Source organism: Pagrus pagrus (assembly GCF_965226575.1).
Source record: "Pagrus pagrus genome assembly, chromosome: 18".
In the NCBI taxonomy this organism is placed as follows: domain Eukaryota; kingdom Metazoa; phylum Chordata; class Actinopteri; order Spariformes; family Sparidae; genus Pagrus; species Pagrus pagrus.
In genome coordinates this window covers 25318943-25343846 of record NC_140202.1, presented here as the reverse complement: position 1 = coordinate 25343846, position 24904 = coordinate 25318943, and the positions used below count along the sequence as shown (strand labels likewise).

Sequence of the window (24904 nt, the reverse complement as noted above, 5' to 3'; positions counted from 1 at the left end):
TATTTTCTTTTACATCAAGGAATGTTCAGGGACAAAAAAAAAAACATTTTTTTAATTTTGTTTTATATATATATATTTTTTTTAGAGTTTTCCAGCACTGCTTCATCAGTGTCTCTTCGCTGTACACCTTCTGAACCCACAGGCCCCTTTCACTTATTTTTCGGATGAGCAAAGTCTGCGTGTGTGTTGTGTAACAGTTTGTGTTTGAAGCAATAAATGAGGTGTGTACTTCCTGGTCCCCCCCCCCCCCCCCCCAATGGTGCAGTAGCTGCACCCTCTCCAGCGGTCTTTCTCAAGGGATTGGGCTGCACAACACATCTGCTCTGAGTCATGATTCACAAAAAAGAGATAAAGTGTGATTTTTGTGACAGAGAAGGAGAGGGGAGTCGACCCTCCCCCCCCCACCGTCGTTTGACACATAGAAATGGCTCTTTCTCTCTCTCTCTCTCTCCCTCACACCCACCCTCCCCCCCTTGGTCTGGAGTTTTGTCCTTGGAGGCCAGGTGAGCGAGGCCCCTTATTGGTCGGAGAGCAGCAGCAGGAGCAGCCAACCGAGGCCCAGCAGCAGGGAGAGGCGGCCGGACTTGGCTCCGCAGCCCGACAGGTCCGGAGAGGGAAGAGTGGAGTCTCCCTCGTCGCCCCACAATCTGTCATTCTCGTTTACCTGAAAGAAAACGTCTTCAATTAGCCAACCGTTTTTCTTTATTTGAGTAGAAAAATAAACTCCTCTACCACACCAGGAAACATCTTTTCGGCTCAAGCAGCAGAACAAAAAAAACTGATCCCAGAAGAGACATTTTTGCGAGCTAGCATACGGATATAATGGCCAAATGTTCCACATCCACAGCTAAGTGATGGTGAGGACATTGCCACTTATCAGCCAGACGCAATTTCACAGCCAGAGATGCTTTTTCGCTGCAAACATATTCAGCATAAACTCTACAATCAGACGAGCTCCATATCCAGATTATTCTCTTCATATCTCTCCAGCCTCCATCAGATGTCGATTGGACTCATTTCTTTTTTGTTTTCTTTGCCCCTCAACCCCTCCTGTCTGTCTCTGGGGTTTACAGAAAGAAACATATCTGACTGTAAAAAGTAAAAAACATAATCCTTCACACTGTCAGTTACTTGTACTTGTAGTTGTTCACAATCTAAGATGCCTTTTCTCTTAATGTAGACTATAATGTTACCCGCACCTGTGCACAAAGAATGGGTGGAGCATTGTTGTGAGAATTATTTGAAACACTCCTGATGAAACGTCAGGAGTGTTGACACATTTGGGGAAGCTGAGCACGAACAGTGTGCAGAAAAAGTGATTCTACTCTGCGTACCTGCATCTGAGGTAGTTGGATGTGCCAATATTTACTTTGAATAAAAAAAAGAAGAAAAAAAAATTAAGGAGATTTTTATTTTTTATTTTTTTTTACATGTGAGCAAGTTTTTTGTTTTTCTAGAAGAAATTTTTGAAAACTGAAACGAAGAAGAAAAAAAATTTGCCGAGAGAATTTTTATTTTTTTGCTAGGCTAGTTTTTCAAAGTACGTAAACTGTCGAGCTGCGTTGCCTCTGGAGGTCAGAATGAGTATTATGAAAACAAACACTTCGAAAAATGAGCCTTACCAAAAAAAAAAAAAAAATTTCTCCTGCCTTTCTTAAAATGTCTTGAGCTTGTGTTAATCACAGACCTTAATTCAAAAACTCCATTGACTAACTCATACCTGGGTTTAAGGACTCATTCCTGTGGCACTCTATTCTTTGAACTGGCAGTTAAAGTTCATTGAAATATGTACTCGTAAAGAACATTTGTAAGAAATGTATTTGTAAGAATAAAGTTGTTTTTGACCCTCCATACAAAATTAGCAACTAATCGCAAGTCACCATCCTGCTACTGAGGACGAGTCCGGTCCGACTGAAATGCACAGTGACATTTCCAGCGTTAATTTAATTTCTGTTGAATTATCAGTGACAGTTATTTAAATGTGACAGGATGGTGGTCGAATATGTCTGATGATGTGACTCCGGGGCAGCTGTCCAGAACTCATTTACCGGATTAATTAACTCTGACTGGTGTCGACTCGGCGACACTTCCATTTGATCCTGAGTTGATACTCGACTATCAGGTGTCACTTCACTGTTTACTTTGTGTCTGTGCCGTAATATGAAGTCCGACACAGTCAGAAGATGATACAGACTGTTGAAACAATCGCTGCGTGGGACGAGGGGCTTCAGAGGACCTGAGGCGTGAATATGTAATCAGGGCTTTCGGCCCTTTTCTTCCACTTTCCCTCTGGAAATAAGAAAGTGGCCTACTTGTACATTTAGCTTGTGAAGTTTATTTATATCTGTTGGCGGATTGTCAATTACAGCATATTTTTTCCCCACTAGGAGCCAGATGCATGGAACAAATTTCCTTTGCCTGCAGTGAATTGTATTATTTATGATTCACTCCTCATTATTTAAATGGAGATAGTGTGTGTGTGTGTATGTTTAATGGAAAACAGGCTGTCCACATTAAAATTGATGTTCAACAGAGTTTAATAGTTGTTTATTTTACGGCTTCATTGTATGGCCTACATTAATGATGTTTACACAAGCTGTTTATACTGTCGATGAAGCAGTTATGAATATGAGACAGTTTCTAGTGTCTGACACGTTCACGCTGATTGTGCTCAGTTAGAGATGTGTGATAACTGAAGCACCCAAAGACCCCTGACCCTCCAGCACTACGGAAACTTTAATAATTATTCCACTGCTTAATAATCTACACAGATATGTTTACTTTTGATGGCATGTTTAAGTATATCCCTATATGCAGTAAATTAGTCGGTTATTCCATTATTTATATGGAACTATGTCATCCGAAGCTTTTTCCTCCCTACTCATCCCAAATGTTGTTTAAAACCATCAATATCATGAGCTTATATAACGCACATTTGTTTACATCGTTTTGTGCAGCTTGTTTTAATTGTCTCCACTCTTTTTATTCTCATTATGTTGTTTGTTTTATGCTCCACTTTGCATACTGAATCCTTTTTAATGCAGCAGAGATGTAATGATCCCACTGGGATCAATAAAGTTACATCCAATCTTAAAGCTTCAAGGCCCTTCCTTCATTCACTCACTGCAATTCTCTACATGATAAACACTCGATAGGTTAGTCTATAGTAGAGTGGCAGAGCCCGACTGATGTATCGACTTCAACATCCAATACTGGCTTGTCACAGCGTGTTGTAGCAGGTCAACACAAATTTTATCTTATCGTGGCTCATACAGAGACGCACATATCTCAATCTCAGCTTTCTGATCAACAATTTGAGGCGTCATTGCCAAAAAACTGCAGTTTGTATCAAGTGTTTGTGTACAAAATGATAATATAAGCTAATAAAGGTATTGCTGTCCAATTATAATTAACTAATAAATCCCGTATTGGTTCAATCTCTAATGAGAGAGATGACATTTAGGAAACTTGCAGATCATTATATCTTGTCCTGATTGATTTTTATATCAGCAGCAAGGTGAAGCAGTGCATCTTAATTTCTTAAATATTTCTGCATTCTGGTTGAAGATTTCAGGTTGACTGTTTTACATGGGACATTAACAGGGCTGTGGCACTTGTTCTTGATCTACAGTGGCTTAGATTGCTGCTTCGGACAAAAGCATCGAGTGCATACCTCTGCCAAGGCCCAACGGTCCTCTTTAACTCAATCAAACCTAATCCAATATCATATCTGTTACCATATAGCGGCAGAAAAGACTACTCAATATATAAAAAATATTGAAATCTAAATCTATCACCAGATCTGGATATTTAATCGCATCTACTTGTGCACAGTCATTGGTACCATCCACCTAAAAATGGCAGATTTTTTCCACCAGAGATTGATACATTATTCCCTGAAAATTTAACAAAAATGATGAAATAGAGAAAAAATTCCTAGACTGGTCAATCCTGGGTCGAGGCCCATCCTCCATCCAGCATTCGTGGAAATCTGTTCAGTAGTTTTTGTGTAATCCTCCTGACAAACAATCGGACCGGGTGAAAACATCCTCCTCAGTGGAGATAATTAAATCATAGCCGACATCTTACACCTAGAATTTGGACACTTGGATAAGCTGGTGTAAAGTGAACCGGGCACGGCTTCGGCCCTCATCTCGGTTTTTGTGTGACTGACGCTGTCTGAATTATGCAGATAATGTAAATCCCACCCGTCTGCTGCTTCCCCTGCAGGATAAAACAAACACCCCGAGTTATCAGCAGTAGTGCGACCCAATTCTGAGTGAGGCCGTCTCCATTAGTGCCTCTCTGTTTGGAAAAGGTTGTACATAACATTTTCATTCTTCCATCTCGTCTCACCTGAGTAGGTATCTGTGCTCTCAAGATGTTCTGCTCTGTTTCCATGGAGACTCCCGGCGCGGTAGTTGCCAAGTGTGGGCTCTGGATGTCTGTGGCTGGACTGGGCATCCCGGGCTGGCTGGCGCCCGTTTTCACATCTGATCCGTTCCCAAAGGCCTGGATGGCATTTTCTGGAACACAAGAGCGGCAGGGACAAGGTGTTTTAGGGATGAATGGAAATAACTTCACACCAACTTTTACATCAGCATCACCTCTGGTTGCCATTTTTTCAAATGCTGTTATCTCAAGACCACGAGTCAATTATTTTGTTATCTCTACATAATCAACCCGCTATCATGAAAAAAAAAAAAGGTTGTGTCCTCCAATTACATATAATGTTTATCAGAGATCAGGTGTGCTGTGTCAGCATGTATAGATGGCTGCTTGACAACTTTATCAGCTGATTAAAGCTGGAAATGTCACATCAAGATGTTCCAATTACTGATCAATGCATCAGACTGTGTTTGATCTTTTTATATGCATACTATATGCATACTCTTACATGACTTACTCTACACATGATACTAAAACATGCCTCAATATGGGGAGTTTCTTTCCCACTTCCCCTACACCAAGGAGACGTCTAATTTGACCATGCAAATGAGTATTTTTTATTTTTTTTCTGGTGATCCTTTTTTTAAGTTGACACTGTTTTCTCTCCTGTGCATATGACTTGAGAACTGGTAAAACATGTAAAAAATTAATAATAAAAAAAAATTAATAAAAAATAAAAAATAAAAAACCTGCAGAATTTAAAAAAAATGAAAAAAAATTTTCATGTGTGAAAGTGAGAAAGAAATTTTTTATTTCATGCGTGAAACCAAGTGAGGCTCAGCCTCTTGTGGTTGATGAGTTTTACTGAGCCTTGCAAAATGATAATAAAAAAATTATATAATTCCTGTCAGAACTTTATTTTTCACACATGAAAAAAACAAAAACAAACGTGGTTTAACCCGAACAAAATTTTTTCTTCTAAATTTTAGAGAAAAAAAAACCCTAAATAAATAAATAAAAACATTCTCCTAAATTTGAGGGGGAAAAAATCCTAAAAAAAAAATAAAAAAATTTATCCTAAATTTTAGAGAAAAAAGATCCTAAATTTAAAAAATAAATAAATAAAAAATTCTCCTAATTTTGAGGGGGAAAAAATCCTAAATTTTAGGAAAAAAAATATCCTAAATTTTAGGAAAAAAATATTATTTTTGCACATTTTCATAGATGAAAAAAATAATAAATAAAATAAAATTAAGGATAATCAAGAAACACATTTTATTTCCTACCAGTTCTCAAGTCACAAACACAGAAGAGAAAACTTTTCCCACCAGAAAAATAAAATCTTCACTTGCGTCTCAGGCCTATCCCTTTCAATAATTACCCAATATTGTGCATGCCTTCATATGAATTCACTAATGAAAACATTCTTACAACAAATGCTGAGAGTTCATAGAAAGTTTATATGATTTGCCTTGGAAGTCCCTCGCCCGCCCCACAGAGCCGTGTGTGTTTGTCAAGGTCCACTAATCTTATGAAGTTGTTTTCTCTTGATAAATTATCTTATTGTCCTGAGAAATCTGCCGTTTGTTTTCTCAAGATAAATCAATCAGTTATCACAAGAAAAGCAAGCTTCATTGTCTGGAAATAACAACATAATTAAGTCATGAGCTTGATGATGATAATGGTATTAAAAATACTGCAAGCACGGCCATTTCTCAGCTTCCATATGGCAGCCTTGAACACAACACAAACCACCTCCTACTGAACACACCCACTTGTACACAATGCTGCAGTGGCTGAGACACAAGACCACAGCAGATCAGAAATACATTGAAAATGTTTAAGTTGGCAATTATATGGGGGGAAAAAATACGAAAAGGGTTAGAAGCAGATCATTATATGACTTGAATCTTTGAGTGGCGTTTTAGTAAAGAAGGAATTTAAGCTCCCCCTGGATAAACAGTTATGCAGTGTATACCGCCTAGGGCTTTTATTGTGAAATGTACAAAAACAAAGAGTCTGTCTGTATGCGCTGCAGTTGTGAGTGGAATAACTTTTGCCGTCTTGAGACTGGGGAGCCTTGTATCATTATTTTACAATCTTCGTAAGTATAGACGCAACATATAACCCTCGGCTACAATATTTATTAACATAAAAATGTTGTTTTTGTTTAGTTTTCTACAAAGCCTGCCCAAAACATATGTGGACGTTCAACTTCCTTCACGTTGGTGCTGCGGCTGCACCTGATATACCGGCCCATATCAGCCACCACTTCTGGTTTCCTTTTGCCCTCCCATCCCTGCAAGGCTCTTGGTAATGTGATTGGTCACTGATCACATCTAATGACAATGTGGTCATGGCAGGGTGAGTCATCAGGTGCCTGAAAGAGTGAGTGTCTTTGGTAAACCTTATTTTCTAACTGTTAGCCAATATCAACAAGTGGTAATGAGGCAGACCAAAGGGACGACATGGTTCAATTTATCCATTCACCAAAAAATGAAAGTTAAAGCACGTACTCTTCTCTGTTCACAGGAAGTGATGCATCAGGAGTTCAAGAGAAAAATACGCTCCCTGAAACAGCAGCGACGGCTCAGCCATTCACAGAAAGCGGATTTGTGAATAATGGAAGCTCAGATTTTTTGCAATTTTATACATATCGTTGCTTTTCTGGGCCACTATTGTAAGACGCCGCCTAAAGTGAGCAACATATGTTATTCATACGCCTGGGGGATAAGTTTAAATATGTCATACGGCAAAAAAGTACTGCAGTCCTTGACACTACTGTCTGCCATTACATGAGAGAGAGAGGAGTGCTGTGTGGGCAGGAATTCACTTTCCTGTCTATTAAATGTAAATGTACAGTTAGAAAGCCTGTTTGGGCGAATAGCAGAGCGCCTCGGTCAGTGGCAGATTGAAGGTTTGGTTTTAATTACAGAAATCTCAGAGGCAAGAGCTGCAAGACAGATATAATGCAAGTTCACTGAAAGGAAAAAAAAGAGGAACTCTGGTAATATAATATAAAACATTAATGAGTAATGAACAGCTGTGAGTTATTTCCTTTGAATCCATTCTAAGTCAGCAGGCTCGCTGACTGGCTTACCTAAATAGCTGTAGGGTAGCATGAAAAGACAGAGGTGAACATTTCCCAGACACTGAGTCGATTTGACTCACTTCTGACCTTCCTGCTGGTTTTTCAACACGAAGGCTGCATGCAAATTCAGCCTTCGCCCATTCACTATTCATTTCTGTACAAAGAAAATTATATGTAAATATAATAACATGTTGTTGTCAAAGGAATGTAGAAATGGAGGAGATTTTATAGGTCATAAGTAATATTCACACACACCAGTGTCAGCGTGCTGTGAATGGGAAATAATAAGCTGCTTGTTAGAGAAGTATGTATAGTAAAGAGATCATCATCAGAGAACAGTAGCATGCATGAGGAAAAATAACAGTGCCCATGCATGAGAGAGAGAGAGTAGTAATAGCAGTCCGTGAGAAACAGAATGACAGAAGTAGTTTGAAATGGTTATGTTGATTTTGGTGCATAAAGCCCCAATAGGCTCATGACCGCCCCTTGTGGCTGGAGGGTAGAAAACGCCCACTGCAGCTATGCTGAGAACTGCAGTTATAGCAGGTGTTTTTTCTTTTTTATCCGAGATAAAAGTTTAAGAGGTTTATCTCAGGAGTTCTTCCTGGTTCTGAAAGTAAAGTCTGATCGATTTTTACCCATAGTCGATGTTACGTGACTCAAAGTTGGAGCACTTCAGTGGCTTTGGGTTGGCATGAAAATCTCCTGGTTGCATCATTAGTACCAAAAGATTCTGGTTCTTTGATAAAAAGTCCAAAACCCTGTGCGCATGAAAGCTTAACGTAGAAGGTGAGCTCAACTCCCAAACATGCATTTCAGGCTGGAGGCATCTAATCACAGAGCCTGTGCATTCACCAAGTCTGGTCAATGGCTAAGTGGTGGGAAACATATAATCACAATCTGCAATCACAAGCTTTGTTTGGTTTAACAAGTGAAGGCCCAAATAAAGACTAACTTTTCCTAACCTTGCTATCGGAGGCACTGCAGTCGAGACAGCACCACATGGGGATTAATGGAATACAAGTATGTTTTTGTATGCGTATATCTAAAGTATGCACTCGGGTGTCGAGATCTACAAGAGGGGCGACTGTGTGCTAAGTGGGTTTACACCTTGAAGGGGCTGTTTGTGCCCCCACGCATGGGTTATTACTCTGCTTGTTTTTTAACATGCACTGTCTATGTTTCTAAGAGTTTCAGCATGAAATAGCCATCTGAATAAAGGCTTCTAAACTTTCTGCCAGAGGAGTGACTTGGATCTTTCTCCGTTTGAACCTCTGTGTTCCCTGCCAAAAAGAGCACCTTCATCGCATTTTGTTTGAACTTCTGAGCTCTCTGGACTTTTTCTTTTTCTGATGCAACCGAGTATAATTTGTGAGTGTTAGGGGGGTGTAGCGGTGTGGGTGTGAGGGAGCGTACAGGTGAACCTGTGGTAATTAAGTCGTGGAGTTTTTTTTAAGAAGTGCAAAGCATTTTGTTAAATGTGCTCAGGACCCCGCCAGGAGCTTAGTTTAATGAAAACTGTTTTGTGTGTGTGTGAGCTGACATTTCTGAGAAATAAATAAAGAAAATGTTTTTTAACCAAAGACTGTAGTTAGTTTTTCTTTTTATTTACGCTGTATTCAAACTACCTGCATGATTTGAAGTTTCTTTAATGCAGCTCTTTTCTTTCTTGACACAAACACATGCTACTTCTACTCTCAATGAATCCTGCATCTTATAATAAAACTCACAGTCCTTCATCAACCACATTAAACAACCGAGGAGCATAATATAGCACCACACATACGGTCACAAGCAGCGTAGCCTCGATGCATTCAAACCACCAGTATCTGCTGAAAGTCCTCTACACAGGTGAACAATGAAATGATTCATATCATCATGAAACACTAGTAATTCATCAATAGAAATGAGTGCACTGATGAGTAAACCGTTACAAAACAAAGTGATTGCAAAAAGTCTCATTAAAGGACAAAACTGTTATGTGTTTACACAATTAAGTAATGAAAGAGAATAAAAACGCCACAGAAGTCTGCCCTTGGATGCCTCTATGGTACATAAAACATGACAAGTGCCCTCTAGGCTGCCCCTCCAGCGGAGAAAACATAATCAAGTGCCCTCTGCTGTGGCCTCATTTGCAAGAAAAAGTGAAAGTCCCTATAAGCTGCCATCAAATGGAGAAAACATTGTTAAGTGCCCTGCAAGGTTCCCTTATAGCAGAGAAAACTTAATCAAGTGCCGTCTGTGGTCTGTGCTGGCAAAATCTGCAAGAAAAGGTGACAAAGTACCCTCCAGGATGCCCTTCCAGTGGAGAAAACATGATAAAGGACACTCTAGGGTTCCCAAGAGTGGGGAAAGCAGGATAAAGTGCCCCCTAGGGTTCCTTTCCAGTGGAGAAAACTTGATAAAGTCCCCTCTGCTGTGGCCCACTTTGCAAGAAAACGTAGTGAAACTCCCTCTAAGCTGCCCTTCAAGTGGAGAAAACATGCTGAAGTACCCTCTTTGGTGGCCCACTGTGCAAGAAAAAACAACAGTCACATAACAGAACTATTTTGATCTTAACCAGGGTTTGGGGCTGCCTCAAATGCAGGACGACTTCCTGTGTGCCGGTGCCACACCACATGCAGCTGATGCCCTTTTTTGTTGGGAGGGTAGTTGCTGTTTGGATTGGAACAAAACAGCTCACTGATTTGTTCTTGCTGCTGCTGTTGTCACCCTCTGTTAACCCTGCTGCTGTCACCCCCCAGATCTCTTCTGACAACGGAGGCCCCACGCTGTGCACAGTTCCTCTGTTATTGACAGCACGATAAAAGAAATGCATACATTAGTGGCACTTAAGAAAACAGTTTACTCAGTGTCAATGAATGTGGTCATGGGCGATAAATACTGAGTTCAGCCTACGTAGAAAAAGTGAAGTGGTGACTCAACACACGAACACTCTGAGGGCAACAGCAGTTCAACAGCTGAGTGAAGTTAAATGGATTTTGATTTGCCACCCAGCAACAGCAGTGAACAGTTATGTTCAACAAAAAGCCCAAAACCAAAGTTATGTCATCTCCTTCTGCTGCCACCTTCGACATTTTGTGAAAAGACGACCTCTTTTCTTCTGTCAGTTAAAAACACACACAATCGTAACTTACAATACGTGTTCGGAGAGGAGGAAAAAGTTGAGTTGAGTTGAGATTTATTGTGTTAAACTCACATCAGAGCTATAAATAATAAATCACCCATCTTTGCCCACTTCATCTTAGCCTTTTTTACCCTCAGGGGTGCATAAACTACAGGTTATTAACTCATTTTTAAATTTTTCGGACAAAATCTGCTCACATTGATGTTAGTTTTATCTATCAGTGATAATATTGTTAGAAAAATGAACATTTAGAGGCTACAGAGCTAGCTAATGTATTTCAATGTGTTTTCAGCTTGTTCTGCTGTTAAAGTTAAAGTTTTAACGCAAGTATCACTACTCAAATTGTATATGCCAACAAAAAATATTAACTTCAGGCAACAGGTTCAATCTCTTGCTGCCAAGTATTCACAGTATACGTTCTTGTTCTGGGATGTTAGCATGCGTATTCACACAAGCTCGCTAGAATTTATTCACCGCTGTTAAGTTGTTGGAACAGTTGCATGATTACAGTGATGACTAGAGGAAGGCAAATCTTTAGAGATCTTTCTCCCTCTTTCACAGGCGTTAAAAAGGAACAGATGTTCAAGTTTGGATGTAATTCAATTAAATAAACAGATGCTTTGGATGTTTCCGGTTTGAATCCTCACCTGACTGAAACAGATAATGTTTAACGCCTTTTGCTGTCAGAGCTGAAAACAAGCGATTCGGGGAGTGTGAGATACAAGCGAACAAGCTGCGATTCTCTGGATGGACAAATACTTTGTTTACTTTTTAACTCTTGACACAGAAAAAGTGAGATGGTGTGGAAAAAGTGTTAACTTCCCAAAGTTGAAAAGCGACATTGGACTCTGACTTCGCTCCCTAAAAGTGAGTCAGTTTAGTTTTTTCCATACTTCAGTTGTCTGTAATGGTCTGATATGATGCTCATGGTGAATAGAAAATGGACCACTTGCAGTAAGTAGGCTGTGACTGAAGGGCATATTATAGTATGTACATTCTGTACTATATATAATTTACAGTCTGGTGGATTTATACGGTCTTGTGCACCCCAAAGGACGTCCAATTACATCACGTTCTCGGCTTTTCCACAACCAGAATGACTTATCATCATATAATGAATTGATATTCTATAAGCATTCATTTTAATTCAGCTAATGGGCTACTCTGCAGCAATTACGTTTGCATGAAAGTCACTTCAATTAAAATATGCTCAAATGAAGACATGAATGAGAGATTCATCAATTAATATACCGCAGCTTATACTGTAAGATGGATGTGGGTGCTCAGAAAATGAAAATCACGCCATTATTCCATCTGTTTCAAGGAAAAAACCCTTCGACTTCTGAAGCGACTCGCTGGTTATTAGGGATGGGATTTCAAAGGCTTCAGTGGAGTATCGGGGTGTGACACACAAACATAGATTTCTCACAGGACCTGAACAAATTGATCCATCCTCCTGAGGTGGGTTACCTTTGCAAACACAATTCTGCAGCAATCAATGCAGAGCCTTCACTCGACTCCCTCCACTGGTGCAACGCTGAGCATCAACTACTAGACAGAGATGGAGGCGGTGGATGGGTAACCTGCACAGTCACTGCCAGCTTTGCAGCTAATTAGGGAATCTGCAAGTTGCAACACATCAGCAACGAGTCAATAGTGAGGGAAACAGATTGAAGCCGGCTGACGGTGTGTATACATCAGCACCTCGCAGGAAGGGCTGTGGACCAGCTAATGGTGCTGTGGGCCATTAGCGTCGGTAGGACAGGTGGGAAAGTGTGCCGCAGCACTCAAAGAGTGCAGTTAGCGCTCGGCAGCGTGCAGCGATCCCCCGGCAGGCTGACGGATGAGAGAAGCGAGGGGTGCAACTCCAGCTGCTCGCCACCGTGCCTCGCCACCCGCCGTCACGCAGAGATGAAGTGCCAATTGATATCTTCACTGGTAAGCTGTTGTGACAGTTCCTTTGTAAATGTTTGGACACGGCTGTTTAAGCACCGCCATCTCGCATCTCTTTGACTTTTAAGTTTCTCCCAGAGGGCTTTTTCTTTTTACCGACTTCATAGGTTCCCTCGAGCCACACTGCAGAGCACATCCTGTGCACCATCCCCATTCCTGTCCCCAACCTCCCTGACATACTGCTGGTTACCTTCACTCTTTTTTCCTGCTACGCTACCAATTTAACTTGCAGAAAAATTAAAATAATTGCAGACATAAATGAGCTTCACCTCCATCTGTCCTCTCATTTTTTTCCCTGACACACTCAGCTTTCAGCGAACGAAGAAGTCCAGAGCTGCTGTTCTGCATAGTGATGTGGTTATTATCGCAGTGATGAGGAGGTAAGGTAGGGTGACAGCTGTTTTTTAAACTTGAGTGCGCTGACTCCATAGAGTCCAGCAGTTTTTCCCCTTCCCCTATCTGCAAACGACTGTATTCTTCCCTGCCACTATTCTCTCTGTCCACCTCATTAGTTCGGAGGCAGGAAACCAAATTATGTTCAATTACAAAGTCATCAAAGGCCATCTGAAGTCCTGTCTCAGCAAGCCGGCACCGGCACAACAGCACAGGGGGGCCCTGTGCACAAAATAATGCTGAATTTGGTGGCAAAAAGATGTAAACACCAAAAGAGACCAGGAGGATTTATTTAATTGACGATCATGTGGTCCACTTGTGAAACACGACCATTACCGAAAGACGGGAGAGTCTTTTTGGCTCGTGTCAAAATGAATAACATTTCACTCTCTGTTCGCTGTGATTACATGAGGAGCATGGGGGAAAGACAAACATTCAGGAGCTCTCCCAGGGCGGATTCATTTTCCCAATTATTGGCTTGAATCCAAACCCTCTTTGCCAAATCATTACGCACACTTTCTCCTCAAAATAGAACTGTGGCCTGCCTGAGCCTGGCAAACAACACCGAACTCCAATTGAGATGAGAGCTCGACATGCACCGCTGGTCCATGAATCGCCTTTCCCATTATAAACTTGTTCGTCCTTATTATCACGTACTGTATGCGGCGCTTGGCTTCAGCCATTTGCTCAGGCAGGAGGAGAGGAGCGTTTTTTTTTTTTGCTCAGACTGAGGGAAATGAGGCCAGTCAGTCTGAGGTTTGTTTTTCTGGGTCTCTAAGGAGCTTACAGTAAACAGCACACAGGAGCTGCCTTGGCAAGACTGAGTCCTAGCTGCAGGATGCACATGAGGAGTTTCATTGAAAAACAAGACATCCATCAAGCAGTTGAAAAAAACATATGTGGCTACGCTGGGAGGTTTAACTCGCGACAGGATAATGTACATTTTATTGCCATCCTGAGTTGGCTAATCAGAGAAAATTAGCATTTTAACAAACGTCATTATCTCATTGAGCGATGCATGTCAGGTAGTGAAAATGGATACAACATGTCATAATTGGTCGGAAAATAGCTTAAAAGGCAGGAGGTTTTGTCCCCGGATAAAAACTGTAATTTGCTCTACTAGGTTTCTAAACGTGCATATTTTTCACTGCCGCACTGAGGTCTTTGGTTTGCATGGTGTCATTTTGTTTCATTTTTTTAGCAGAGGTTTTACTTATCAGTCTATTTATGTCCTCCATTTTCAATAGCTGCTTTAAGGCAGATTTCTTTTGAACAATAAAGGTTTTGTTATGATTGAAATGAACTAGGCTGCCTGATGGGTCTTCTGACTACATCTACATGCAGACGAGTTTATAGTAGATGCAAACGGACACACACGAAGGCCGGGTCTTTGTCAAGTCTGCTGTCATAGCCTCCTTCAAGAGCCATCACCCAGCCTTGCCGATCTCTCTCCAAGGATTCCGCAGCTTTTGCACGTCTTCATAGTCTGGAATGAATTTTACAAATGGGTACAACTGCTAACACTTTTAGTCTCCTATCAGAAGCATTATTTGTGTTGTACTTGGTGGTATAGAGGACAGTGAGAGAAGTAGGGGATGAATGAAAAGTTCACACATCCACATATTATAACACCTTTGCACACCTGACCAATCACTGCCTGAAGGGTGCATGAAGTTTAAAAATGATCTTAACGGGCTTGACCGCCAAGATCAAAATCGAGGTCAAGAACATTTCTCTTTGAAGAAGAAGAGGGATCTTTATCATACAATGTTCTGTGTAGTGAAACTGGTTTTCTGCATTTAACCCATCCTGGAAGGGGCAGTGGGCAGCCAGATCCAGATGTTAGTCAAGGGCAGTGATTGAAGAATGAATCTAATGTGCATGTTTTGATGGTGGGGAAACCGCAACACCTGGAGAAAACCCATGGAGAAGATGCCAGGTTTTGAACCTTTGACCTTCCCGCTTGGTTATGACTTGACTATTTAACTATTTAATCACTAAAATAATTAACATAATAATTTACAATTATGACAGCTGGGCTTTGGGAACTGTTGTACAAGAATATGCTTGAGTTTGCTGAACAATTTGACTTTTTTAATAGATTTTTCAGCATCTAATTCTTAAAAATGCTGAAGTGTAAGAACAAGAAAATAAGTCACAATGTAGATCTATGTAGTTCAGCAAACTGCACTTGAATGCACCATTAAGTCCCTGTTGCCGCCAATGCACTCTCCGAAACAAGGCATGGTAGATTTCAGAGTTTTTGAGGTAGCTCTTGAATGCACCATTAACTCCCCAGAAGCCCTGGTCCAATTAAACCCCTGATTATATATGACATAAGAAAAACAAGTCCTCCAAATTAAAGAACAAAATACATAGTTTCAACTACTTGAAAGGCCTCAGGCTGCGTTTTTTTGTCCCTGGGCACAGTACGGCTGCTGCCCACAGCTCCTCAGGGACGGGTTTCATGCAGAAACAAGGCTCACTATGTACGATTGTATGTGACAGTAAAGAATCTTCTTCTTTTTCTTCAAAGCATAGAAGCGTTTTCTGATCCCACACCATCATTTGTCTGTGCCTTCCAATGTCATTACAAAGCACTATTGAAAAATAAGCCAGTTTTATCCTTCAAGCAGCATCCAAAGTGATGCAGGCTTTTCTTATTTAATGTGAGGTGGTGCAACTCTGACTTTCAGGAATCCATTGTTTCGTTTTATGCTGTACTGTACGTCTCATATTTTGTCATTTAACATCTAAGGAACATATTAGAAATAAGTGTTTCCACTTAAATATGTAACATGTCATCCCTCGGATTTTGTTGTCTGCAATCCATTAAAATGATAAATAATATCATATGGTTATCGTTCAGTTATGTTTTTGGTTTGAATGACTACTTTATTAAAGTCAGGGGACCTTTGTCATCACATCATTAACAGCAGTCTCATGTGTTAAAGTGAGACATTTTGTTGACCCATCTATCAGCTCCATCTCCTCCTTTCTATGCAGACTTTGTCGCTCTACAGTAACTCCATCATGTGACTTCATCCATTGGTCCAGATGGACACAAATCATTTTTCCTTTGCCTGCCAAAGAGCTTTTTGTCGCTCCCACGTAAACATATGTCGTCTTTGGCACTTGCTTTTTTTTCTTGGGAGGACAATCTCCTAAAAAACATTCAAAACTTCCAGTATTGGCAGCTCAGTTATACTTGATATTGACCTATTCTGTGCTGTTAAGTGGGATCCTTTTTTACAAGTATTCCTAGTCATTGACTTCTGTAATACAAAAGCACAACTGCTCACAGGTAAAAGAGGTTGGTAGGTTGCTGTTTCTGGCAAATCAGGACGTTTTTTGTGAGGGATTGTTGCTCTACTGCTCGGCATCTGCAGCTGCAAGTTTTAATCACCGACTAACTCATTAAAGCCCATAACAACTCGTCAAGTGGTGATCCCTTTTGTAGAGCACAATTAATACAAGTGATGCACTGTACCGAGAGTTTTGTCACTGGAGGAGTAGATAATGCTTCTAATGAGTTATTTTGAAATTTTACTCTGTTTGTTCTTCAGGAATCTTAATTTTCTTCTCCTCGTGTCTTTTTTATCTTCTCTTTTATTGGTGCCACTCCTCCAGATGGAGGTTTTTTAATGCTGTTTTTATGCTAAGACTCGCTGCTTCTCACTGGATTACTACGCTTATTACTGGATTAAACACCAAGCTGGTAAATTTTTAGCTGTGTCTGTTTCTACTTTCATACACGGACATATTTTGCCACTAAAATACCTGTATACTGGGGAGTTTACAACATGAAAAAGTTGTTCTTTGACCAGATATCCGGATGTGGCTTTGCCTTGTTTCAGTCTGTTGTTTATAGTTGTCTGTACGACATTTTTTTAAGTTTCCAAGCACATAAATACACAAAAGCTTCCCACTTATGATGGATGTGGTGACACTTTTGTAATCTACTTTTTCTTTTGGATTACCTCATGCAGCAGTCTATTTAGTGTCTGTATTTCCAGAATAAAGCGTATCAGAAGAAGCAAAGCCAGAGTCAACTGCTTCCTGGCTTCTGCTTGTTGAATATTAAGCTGAAGCTACACAAACACAAGTGAACTCTGTATTCCTTCAGAGCACTGCCTGCAAATTACATTGGAATTATTCAGCAGTTTTACGTGGGATATCAATAAATATTTTGTTAATGCCTAGACCGAGACAAATATGTAAGGATAAGGAAAGAAGAGTTTAGGGAAGAAGATGTGTTTCATAGAGACTGAACTGCACTATAAATATTTTTGAGTGTATATTTACTTGTTTAAAATGACAAGACTTAGTTAAATGGCGTTAACAGCGCTGATATTACAAATGAAGGTCCAGTGAGGATTTTGTGGCATCTAGCGGTGAAGCTGCAGATTGTAACCAACTGAATACCCTTCGCCTCACCCTCATCTCCCAAGAATGTGACGGACATGAAAGGCCCTCTGTAGAGCCGGTGTTTAGGGTAAGGGTAGAAACACGGTGGTGCAACATGGCCGACTCTTTGGAAGAGGTCCCGCTCCCTCTGTAGATATGAGAGAGTCTTTCTAAGGTAACGATTCTTAGTTTCAGGTGATTAGACACTAATGAAAACATAATTATGAATATAATTTTCCATTTCAGCCAACAGACCCTCTAGTTACTACACACTGCATCTTTAAATTAGGTATGGTATCGTTAAATTACAAAATGATGATACTTAAAATAAAACATAAAAAAATTACTTTGGGTGATTACGCCGTATTAAAGTTTTTATATGGCATTTATTATTGTTGCTCGGGGACAAAACATTAGGCTAAACTTTGTTAGGGAAAACTATTACAGCTATAGCTATAAAACTTTAATGAGTTGCTGTTAAAATGATGGTACAATACTGAGGGGAAGTAACGTCGTTTTGAGGCCATCACAGCTGATGTTGGAAAAGAGCCTGGACAAGCTTTTTATGTCCTTTATGTCCCAACAACTGAAGGGTAACTCCACCAGTCTTACACATTAAAGGTCTTTGGGAAGTATTACTGCATATGAAAAAGAAGTAGTATAAAGCCTTTTGTGGCTCCAGAGGAAGCTGCATGTAAATATCATCCCATGATGTCACTCAGTGGTTGCATTGTGGGTAGTATAGGCATCAGGTTTTGAAAAGGAAGACATCGCTCTGGTTCTGCTGTATTGATTTGATTATTTTTTAATTGTCCATAATGTCCAAATTTCAAAACTAGCTGCCTACATTACCCACAATGCAACTAAGTCACTGAGTGACATCACTGGAAGCAATTTATCAGATTACATGCAGCTTCCTCCGTAGTCATAAAAGGATTTATACTACTTTTTTTTAAGACCTGTTAACACACTTTTAATGTATAAAATTAGTGGCATCACCCTTTAAAAAGGTCCTGAATGTGCCTACTTTCCCTCTGAAGGCTTTTTTTTTGTGGTTTATTGGACAACACACAGCTTGAAGAACAGTGTAGGTGTAATCTGTGGGCTGTAATCTCAATCTCTCACTGTGAATTTCACACCTGAGATGCGAGCTAGTCGGGCCAAAATAGACCCGAAGTGTAAAGGTAGTGGAGCAGCGTCCAGTGGACTTTGGCACGTTGCCTGGAACAACAGAGGATCGTTTCTTGGATCCAGAACAAAAATGCAGTCGTGTCCGGCGGACGCAGGTTTAAGATGCTTTTTGTGTGATTACTGATGACAGGTTGATGCTGTTTGTTTAAATTTTTTGTCATAATTGAACCGAGATGCAGCCTCGAATAAACTTAACCAACACTGACATTCTCCTTTGTCACCACATGACAGCAGCAGCGGTTTGCTTTGTACTGTCACTGGTGTCATTGGTCTGTCACTGGTGTTGCTACTCATACCGACAGCTTTGTAAGAACTTGTCTTCGTCTGTTGTTAGAAAAAATAATAACCCAAAATAAACTTCAGTCACCAGCAGCTACAGTCTGTATTACTTTGTCACCGGTGTCAGTCTGATGTCACTGCTGCCATCACTCATTCAGAGAGATGATCTCCTATCATCATCGCTGTTTTGTTGTTGTTAGATGATACAAGCTGCGACAAAAGGTAAAAGACTACAGAGGATGATCCTTATATAACAGCAACTTCAGTTCATCAGTCAATGTTTTGTCATTTGTGTTTCTACTAAAAAACACATGTTTCTATTATTGTACATAGTTTTCTTCTGCTGTGATAAATTTCCTGGAATAATCAGAACAAACGTGTGGTAACCCATTACACTGTGCCACCAGCTGTAGCGTTTCATTAATGTCAACAGTCTATCACTGCTTTCATCACTCAGGGCGTTGTTTGTCTGCAAAGTCTTACGTGTGCAAAGATATAAATTAATATCGACTGGAGTAAAGACACACAGAGGGAGTGTCTGTCTCATTGATGTGTGCCGAGTGCCATCACTCCCCAGGGATGTTGAAGGATGAAAACACAGTGGTGGTCCATTGATGATCTGTCAATAAGACAGAGTGGGCAGAACCTTGTTGTCTTTCTTACTGATGAACAGGACAGTAGCTGACATGTTATAGAGTCCAAATATGAGTCTGAAGAAACAACAGTGTTGACGTTCTGTCAAAGACGTCTGTGTACTTTGTTGCAGAGTTGTCTACTGAAGTTAGCATGCTAACCAGCAGCTAGCCCTGGCCCGTCCTATCTTGTAATACCACTTTGTACCACATGAGGCAATAGTCCTAAAGTGTGATGTATAAATAATGATCTTCTCATCAGACTGTCAAGAAAACTATAGCAATGGGATCCCACCAACACATCACACCTGTCGATATGTTCACCTTCCTATCCAGGACTACTCAGTGGTCATTACTACATTATTACATCAGACGGCACTCACCCACTTGCTGAATACTTCTTTAATTATCACGTTATATTTTATGTTTCTTTTATCTACCTACACAACGGCTAAATGCTGTTTCAATGCCCTCTCTACACTGTCAGCCCAATAATGCAATAAAGGAAGAGATCTGATAATAGTTTTATATTAGGTTTGCCTAAAAAAAACTTACATTTTGGGATGCTAGGTTTGAAAAATGGCAAAATCAGTCTCAAAAAAGCCTTAAAAGTAATAAAAACTAAGCGTCTGTGTTCTTTTGTTCATCTGCTCACAGAGTAAACCACACAATGGAGCTGCAGATGGAGTTGTGAGAGCAGCAAATGTAAAAACTTTCATCAACTGGGTTAGAGCTGAGGCTGATTATCGTTAGTGTTTACTTTGATTACCTTCGTTCACAAGTACAGATAATTCTCACACTTGTCCTGGTTTTGTTGTGTGTCTGGGTTGTTATTATTACTGTGTTGCCAGAGGTCTCTCTCTCTCTGCAGCTGTTACTCACTCAGGCAGACATTGTCGTGGAAAAAAAGGAGGAAGTCATTGCATTGTTCCCTGTGGTTGCCGCTCGCTGCGCAGGAGCACCAGGGTCCCACGTTGGATGTGGAGTTGTCAAGGTAGTTGGGAGTGATTGTGCTTCCTGTAGAGGGGGAGAACAACACAGTGTGTTTACAGGAACACTGAAGAAACACAACATCTCGTGTTCAGAGGGATTGAATCTGAATGTTAGATCGTATCAAGTAGTACTGTCTTTTGTTGAGTTGAACTGGGCTTAATCAAACTTGTTTTTTGCTGCCTCGTTCCACTTTGAGCCATGATTTGATCTGTAAAACTTCATATGCAGAGGACCGTCTGACTGAAGAGTTTAATGTCCCAACAAATTGAATGTTCGAGCACAATTCTGCCTGATTTAATCTTACCTGCTTAGCCTGATTATGACCTTACCCTAATTATGATAATCAAATAAAAAGCGTTTACATGGCAATTTTCTATCATCACAACATCGCCTAATCAGGTTAAGGCTGAGTTATTAGAGTGCACGTAAATGCATTCACTGAGAGAGAAACTGAGGGGAATGTAAAAAAAGGAGAACAGATAATGAAGCTGGAGCGAATAGAGACACAGACTGGCAGGTTATCTAAGATGGCAGCCTGGTCATCCAGTGTTGACTGGTCCAATCCCAGTTGCTGACAGCGCTTTAGATTACTGAGCCAATAAAGTTTTCACTCTATGTTTATTCCAACAGAATGGGTTTTGGAAACCAGCTAACATTTACTAAAAAAACCCACTATGATCTTTCCTGACAGGCAATTATTTTTAAATGTCATTTCCTTTGAGGATGTACTTACGATAAAAATACAGAAAAACTAGACACAGAGCTTATATAGCATCCTCCTCTTGATCGCCTGGTGAGTCTCATTTGATGCTACTATTAAACACTCCCCCCCCCTTCTGAGTTATTCTCTCATCCTCTTCTCTTCTTTCTCCTCTCAAGTGCTACTGATCAGGTGATTGAGGATGGAGGTCTGGTAGGTCCAGTTTTCATGGCTCTGTTTAGTTTAGTTCATGCGATTTTGATCATTTAGGGAGGGAAGTTCTGGTCCTATGGCACATTGTGTAGGTGGCCCAGACTTACACCATCCTTTTGTTCTTATCGGCCAGGCCTCCAGACTCCCACAGCTTTACTTATTTCATTCTGGTGTCAGACATTTTCCGTTAAAACTAATCATTGGGCACGGTGTCGCCTCTATATGTTGCTGGTCAAGGCAACTCGGTGGAGGCAACGTCCTGCAGTGCAGAATCTGAGCACCATCATGGAGATCTTTCAGGCCTTGTCCACATGTAAACAGACATTTTGCAAAACTCTGCGTTTTGGTTTTTGTTCCCTTGCAAACAGAGTTTTTTGTCACTAAAAGAGATTTTTATAAATGTCCTCTATCAGTGCAGAAGTAGAATTTCTGGGTATCTGTGTGGACAAAACAGACCGTTTGTGAAATGATGGAGTCATCACCTCAATTTGTGCATACCGATCTGTTCTCATCCCAGGTCTTAAAATACCGATTCTGCTTTGTCGCACTCCTCTGTGCCAGAAAGCTAACACATGGTTGACGTGAAATGGCAGTTTGGTTTAGGCAAAAAAAAAAAAAATACATAAACAATTTTGGTTTCACACAAGGAATTTAAACCCTGGCTGCCTGGGTGAAGGTCCTGTGTATGACCCACCACTCAACCCCCCTTCTTACCCACAGCCCTCGCCCGTCTTGGGACCTCTTTGCTCTTTATATTACGTTGGATCCACCAGTTGCTCTGATCTCATATTTCCTGGGATGTGTTTACATTGGCTTTACTTTAAAGCCCCGTGTTAAGAGTACCGTCTGTGTCTTCATGACACGCCGTGGGGACGCGACAGAACGCCTGTACTTGACGACCTGGGAATGAGACCAGGATGTGCGTGCCAGTTGCTGATTAATGTATTACTACACATGCTCAAAATATACTTGTAGTCTGGTGTAGATGTAGACTTTATTGCCCCCTACTGGCCTGGCATGCTTGTTTGAGTACTGTATATGTAATAATTTTTTTGTCATCCGTATGTGGGTGGACAAAGCCTCAGTGGTGTTTCTTTTATTCCTTTCTGCCTTTTTGAGCTTTTCAGCAGGAAATGATTGGGAAGTCACTCTCCGGGAAGGGTAATATAGCCTTGTAGCTTGTATTTTTTTAAAGCAGGTGGGAAATAGAATTGGTGCACTTTGAGGCAGTGTGGCAAAAAAAAGTTCTGATTTACCTCCATCGATTTTCTGGGTCCCAGACTTCCAAACAACACCGCCTCAGCGTCTCACTTCTACTTCAGTTGTCCAGAATGGCCAATCACTGCTTTCTGTCTCTGTATTCCTTAATCTGTCTCTCTTCAGTCCCCCACAAACTAAACAACCTTCTTTTTTGGGCTCTTTTTTGCAGCAGTTCAATCGAGGTATTGTTGTCCCATAATGACATGTTTAGACTGAATGGTTTTTAACAACCCTTTGTGCATTATGTGATCTTTTGTTAAGTTTTCATCTAAAGTACAATAAAGCCGTGTTCTACGCCTCCGTTCGCTCCCACTCATCGTCACGTCAGGGATAATTCTCTCAAAACAGCAGTCAATAGTTGTAATTGCACTACTTATAATGCCGACGACTTGGCCGGGCATGCAGCGGCCACATTAATCAGCGCTGCATCGATCGTTGAACCGCGCTTCTCATCACAATCCTTGATTCATTCTTTTGAGTCCTGTTCAGTGCACTCGTCTGCTCTCCGCCTTCCTCCCTTCTAAAGCCTTTTTGTTCCTGTTCCATCACAGAAGGTGGGTGAGCCGGAGCTGGCACAGAAAGATTTAGTTCTTACCCATCAGGCCGGTGTAGGCAAGTAGACATGCTCCGTAGTTTTCCTGCTTGCAGCCACTGGCGCTCTGCTCCGCAGGTTGGCAATCATACTGGAACTGTGCCCAGCGAGACCTGTGGGAGCAATAACATGCCATCCATCATTTACTCGTGCTTGGCTGCTGCAAACATTGTGTCGGTGAGAGGTGGCCAGCGCCGGTGCTTTCTCTCAACGACAGGATGCGGATTTGAAACCCACAGCGCTCATCTACCTACCTATTCTCCTACATCAACTTCCTCCACCCTTCAAGATCTTCTGCTCTAAAGCACTTCAGCCTCTACTTCACTCACCCCTGGTGACATTCATCCCCCCTTTTTTCCTTCCTCCCCACTTTCCCTAGTGAGCCGTCTTATGGAAGGCTGCCAGGCTGTAAAGAGTCAATGAGGGGCAAAGATAGGCCTTGGCTCTGCGCTCTAAATACCGTGGGCAGTGTCTGGCAGGCCTGGCCTCGAGGAGATTAGACAAATATGGATCTTCCACATAAATACTCCCTCCCACAGCCGCTCTGCCTTCCCTCCTTCACCTTTCCTGCCAGCCGCTCAGACATCTAGCCTCATCATCATCATTGTACAAGGCTATCGCAGCCATCATATCGGATCATCGCCCCCCGCCGACTGGCATTTGCAACGGGATCCCCTCAGGGCTCCACAACTCCCCGCTCTCCCCTCGTTTGTCATGTCGTTATAATGATGTGCGTAAAACTCATAGGCTGTGTGCTAAGTGAAGGCATCTTCTGCGGGTTGCCGGTTAATGCCAGCTGACTGGTGCGGGATTGGCGGGCTGCGCAGAGGGCCTTGAGATACTTCATCCATCGGGGCAGCGGTGGGGAATAATGCCTGATCGATAGCTGTGACAGATGAAGCCCTTTGTCTTCCTGACATTTGAAGAGGAACTAGATTAAACGCTGGCGACTGTGTGCTGTCAGAGAGAGGGGGGACGACTGCATGGGTATGAGAACTCCATGTTTTCAGTCTCCAGTGATGGAGGGAAAGACACCGTCTGAATATTAATGACTCTATAAGGCATTATGACTGATTGGATGTTTACAAGCAATTTAAATTTGAATGGAATCTTTGTTTTTATCAACGTCGCACATAAACCGGGTTTTAATGTGGAATAAATATGCTTATTCAGATAACTGACATTACTCAGAGGGTCAAGTTTTCTGCAAACTACTTGCAGATCCTGCCGATGTCTCGGCTGAATATTGGTAAATATTTTCAGAGCACTTTGGCAGGAAAGTCGTGTGTGAATCCCAAATGATAATGGCCGCTCTAATAATGACTATTTCACATGGCCGCTTGTTGCCCGACTGCCTCCCTCAGAAAATGAATGCAGAATTTAATTGAACTAATTAAACACAGTTAATGAGTATAACAATTGAATTAATTAAAACACAGCTGACTAATTAAATCTAAATGAACATATCATACCAGGCCAGACCTATCTTCCAAGACACACAATGCCATTTATTGTCCTGAGGGGAAGCTGGTGTTCGAGGCTACAACATCAACAAAGCCCTTCACGCTCAACACAACAGATAACACAATACTGCATTAGTTGTGGAAATTAACTTAAAGCAACTTGTTGCTGACTTGAAAGTATTTTATGTTTTGAGTTGCAACATACAATAACGGCATCGACG

At 41.1% G+C, this 24904-nt stretch overlaps 1 protein-coding gene across 4 annotated transcripts in view; it reads right to left on the bottom strand.

Annotated features, from left to right (window-relative positions):
- Positions 1 to 459: 459 nt before the first annotated feature.
- gfra4a (GDNF family receptor alpha 4a) overlaps positions 460 to 24904 on the bottom strand; it is a 143456-nt gene continuing 119011 nt past the window's right edge. For 3 of the 4 annotated variants that reach the window (XM_084382188.1, XM_084382191.1, XM_084382190.1), the window contains exons 5-8: positions 23224 to 23333; positions 20345 to 20479; positions 4357 to 4526; positions 461 to 664 (exon numbers count right to left, since the gene is read on the bottom strand). In XM_084382188.1, coding sequence (XP_084238314.1) covers positions 518 to 664; positions 4357 to 4526; positions 20345 to 20479; positions 23224 to 23333 — 562 coding nt within the window. In that variant the 3' untranslated portion in view covers positions 461 to 517. Of the gene's footprint in view, positions 665 to 4356; positions 4527 to 20344; positions 20480 to 23223; positions 23334 to 24904 lie in introns of all 4 variants that reach the window. The other variant, XM_084382189.1, reaches the window with a different exon arrangement.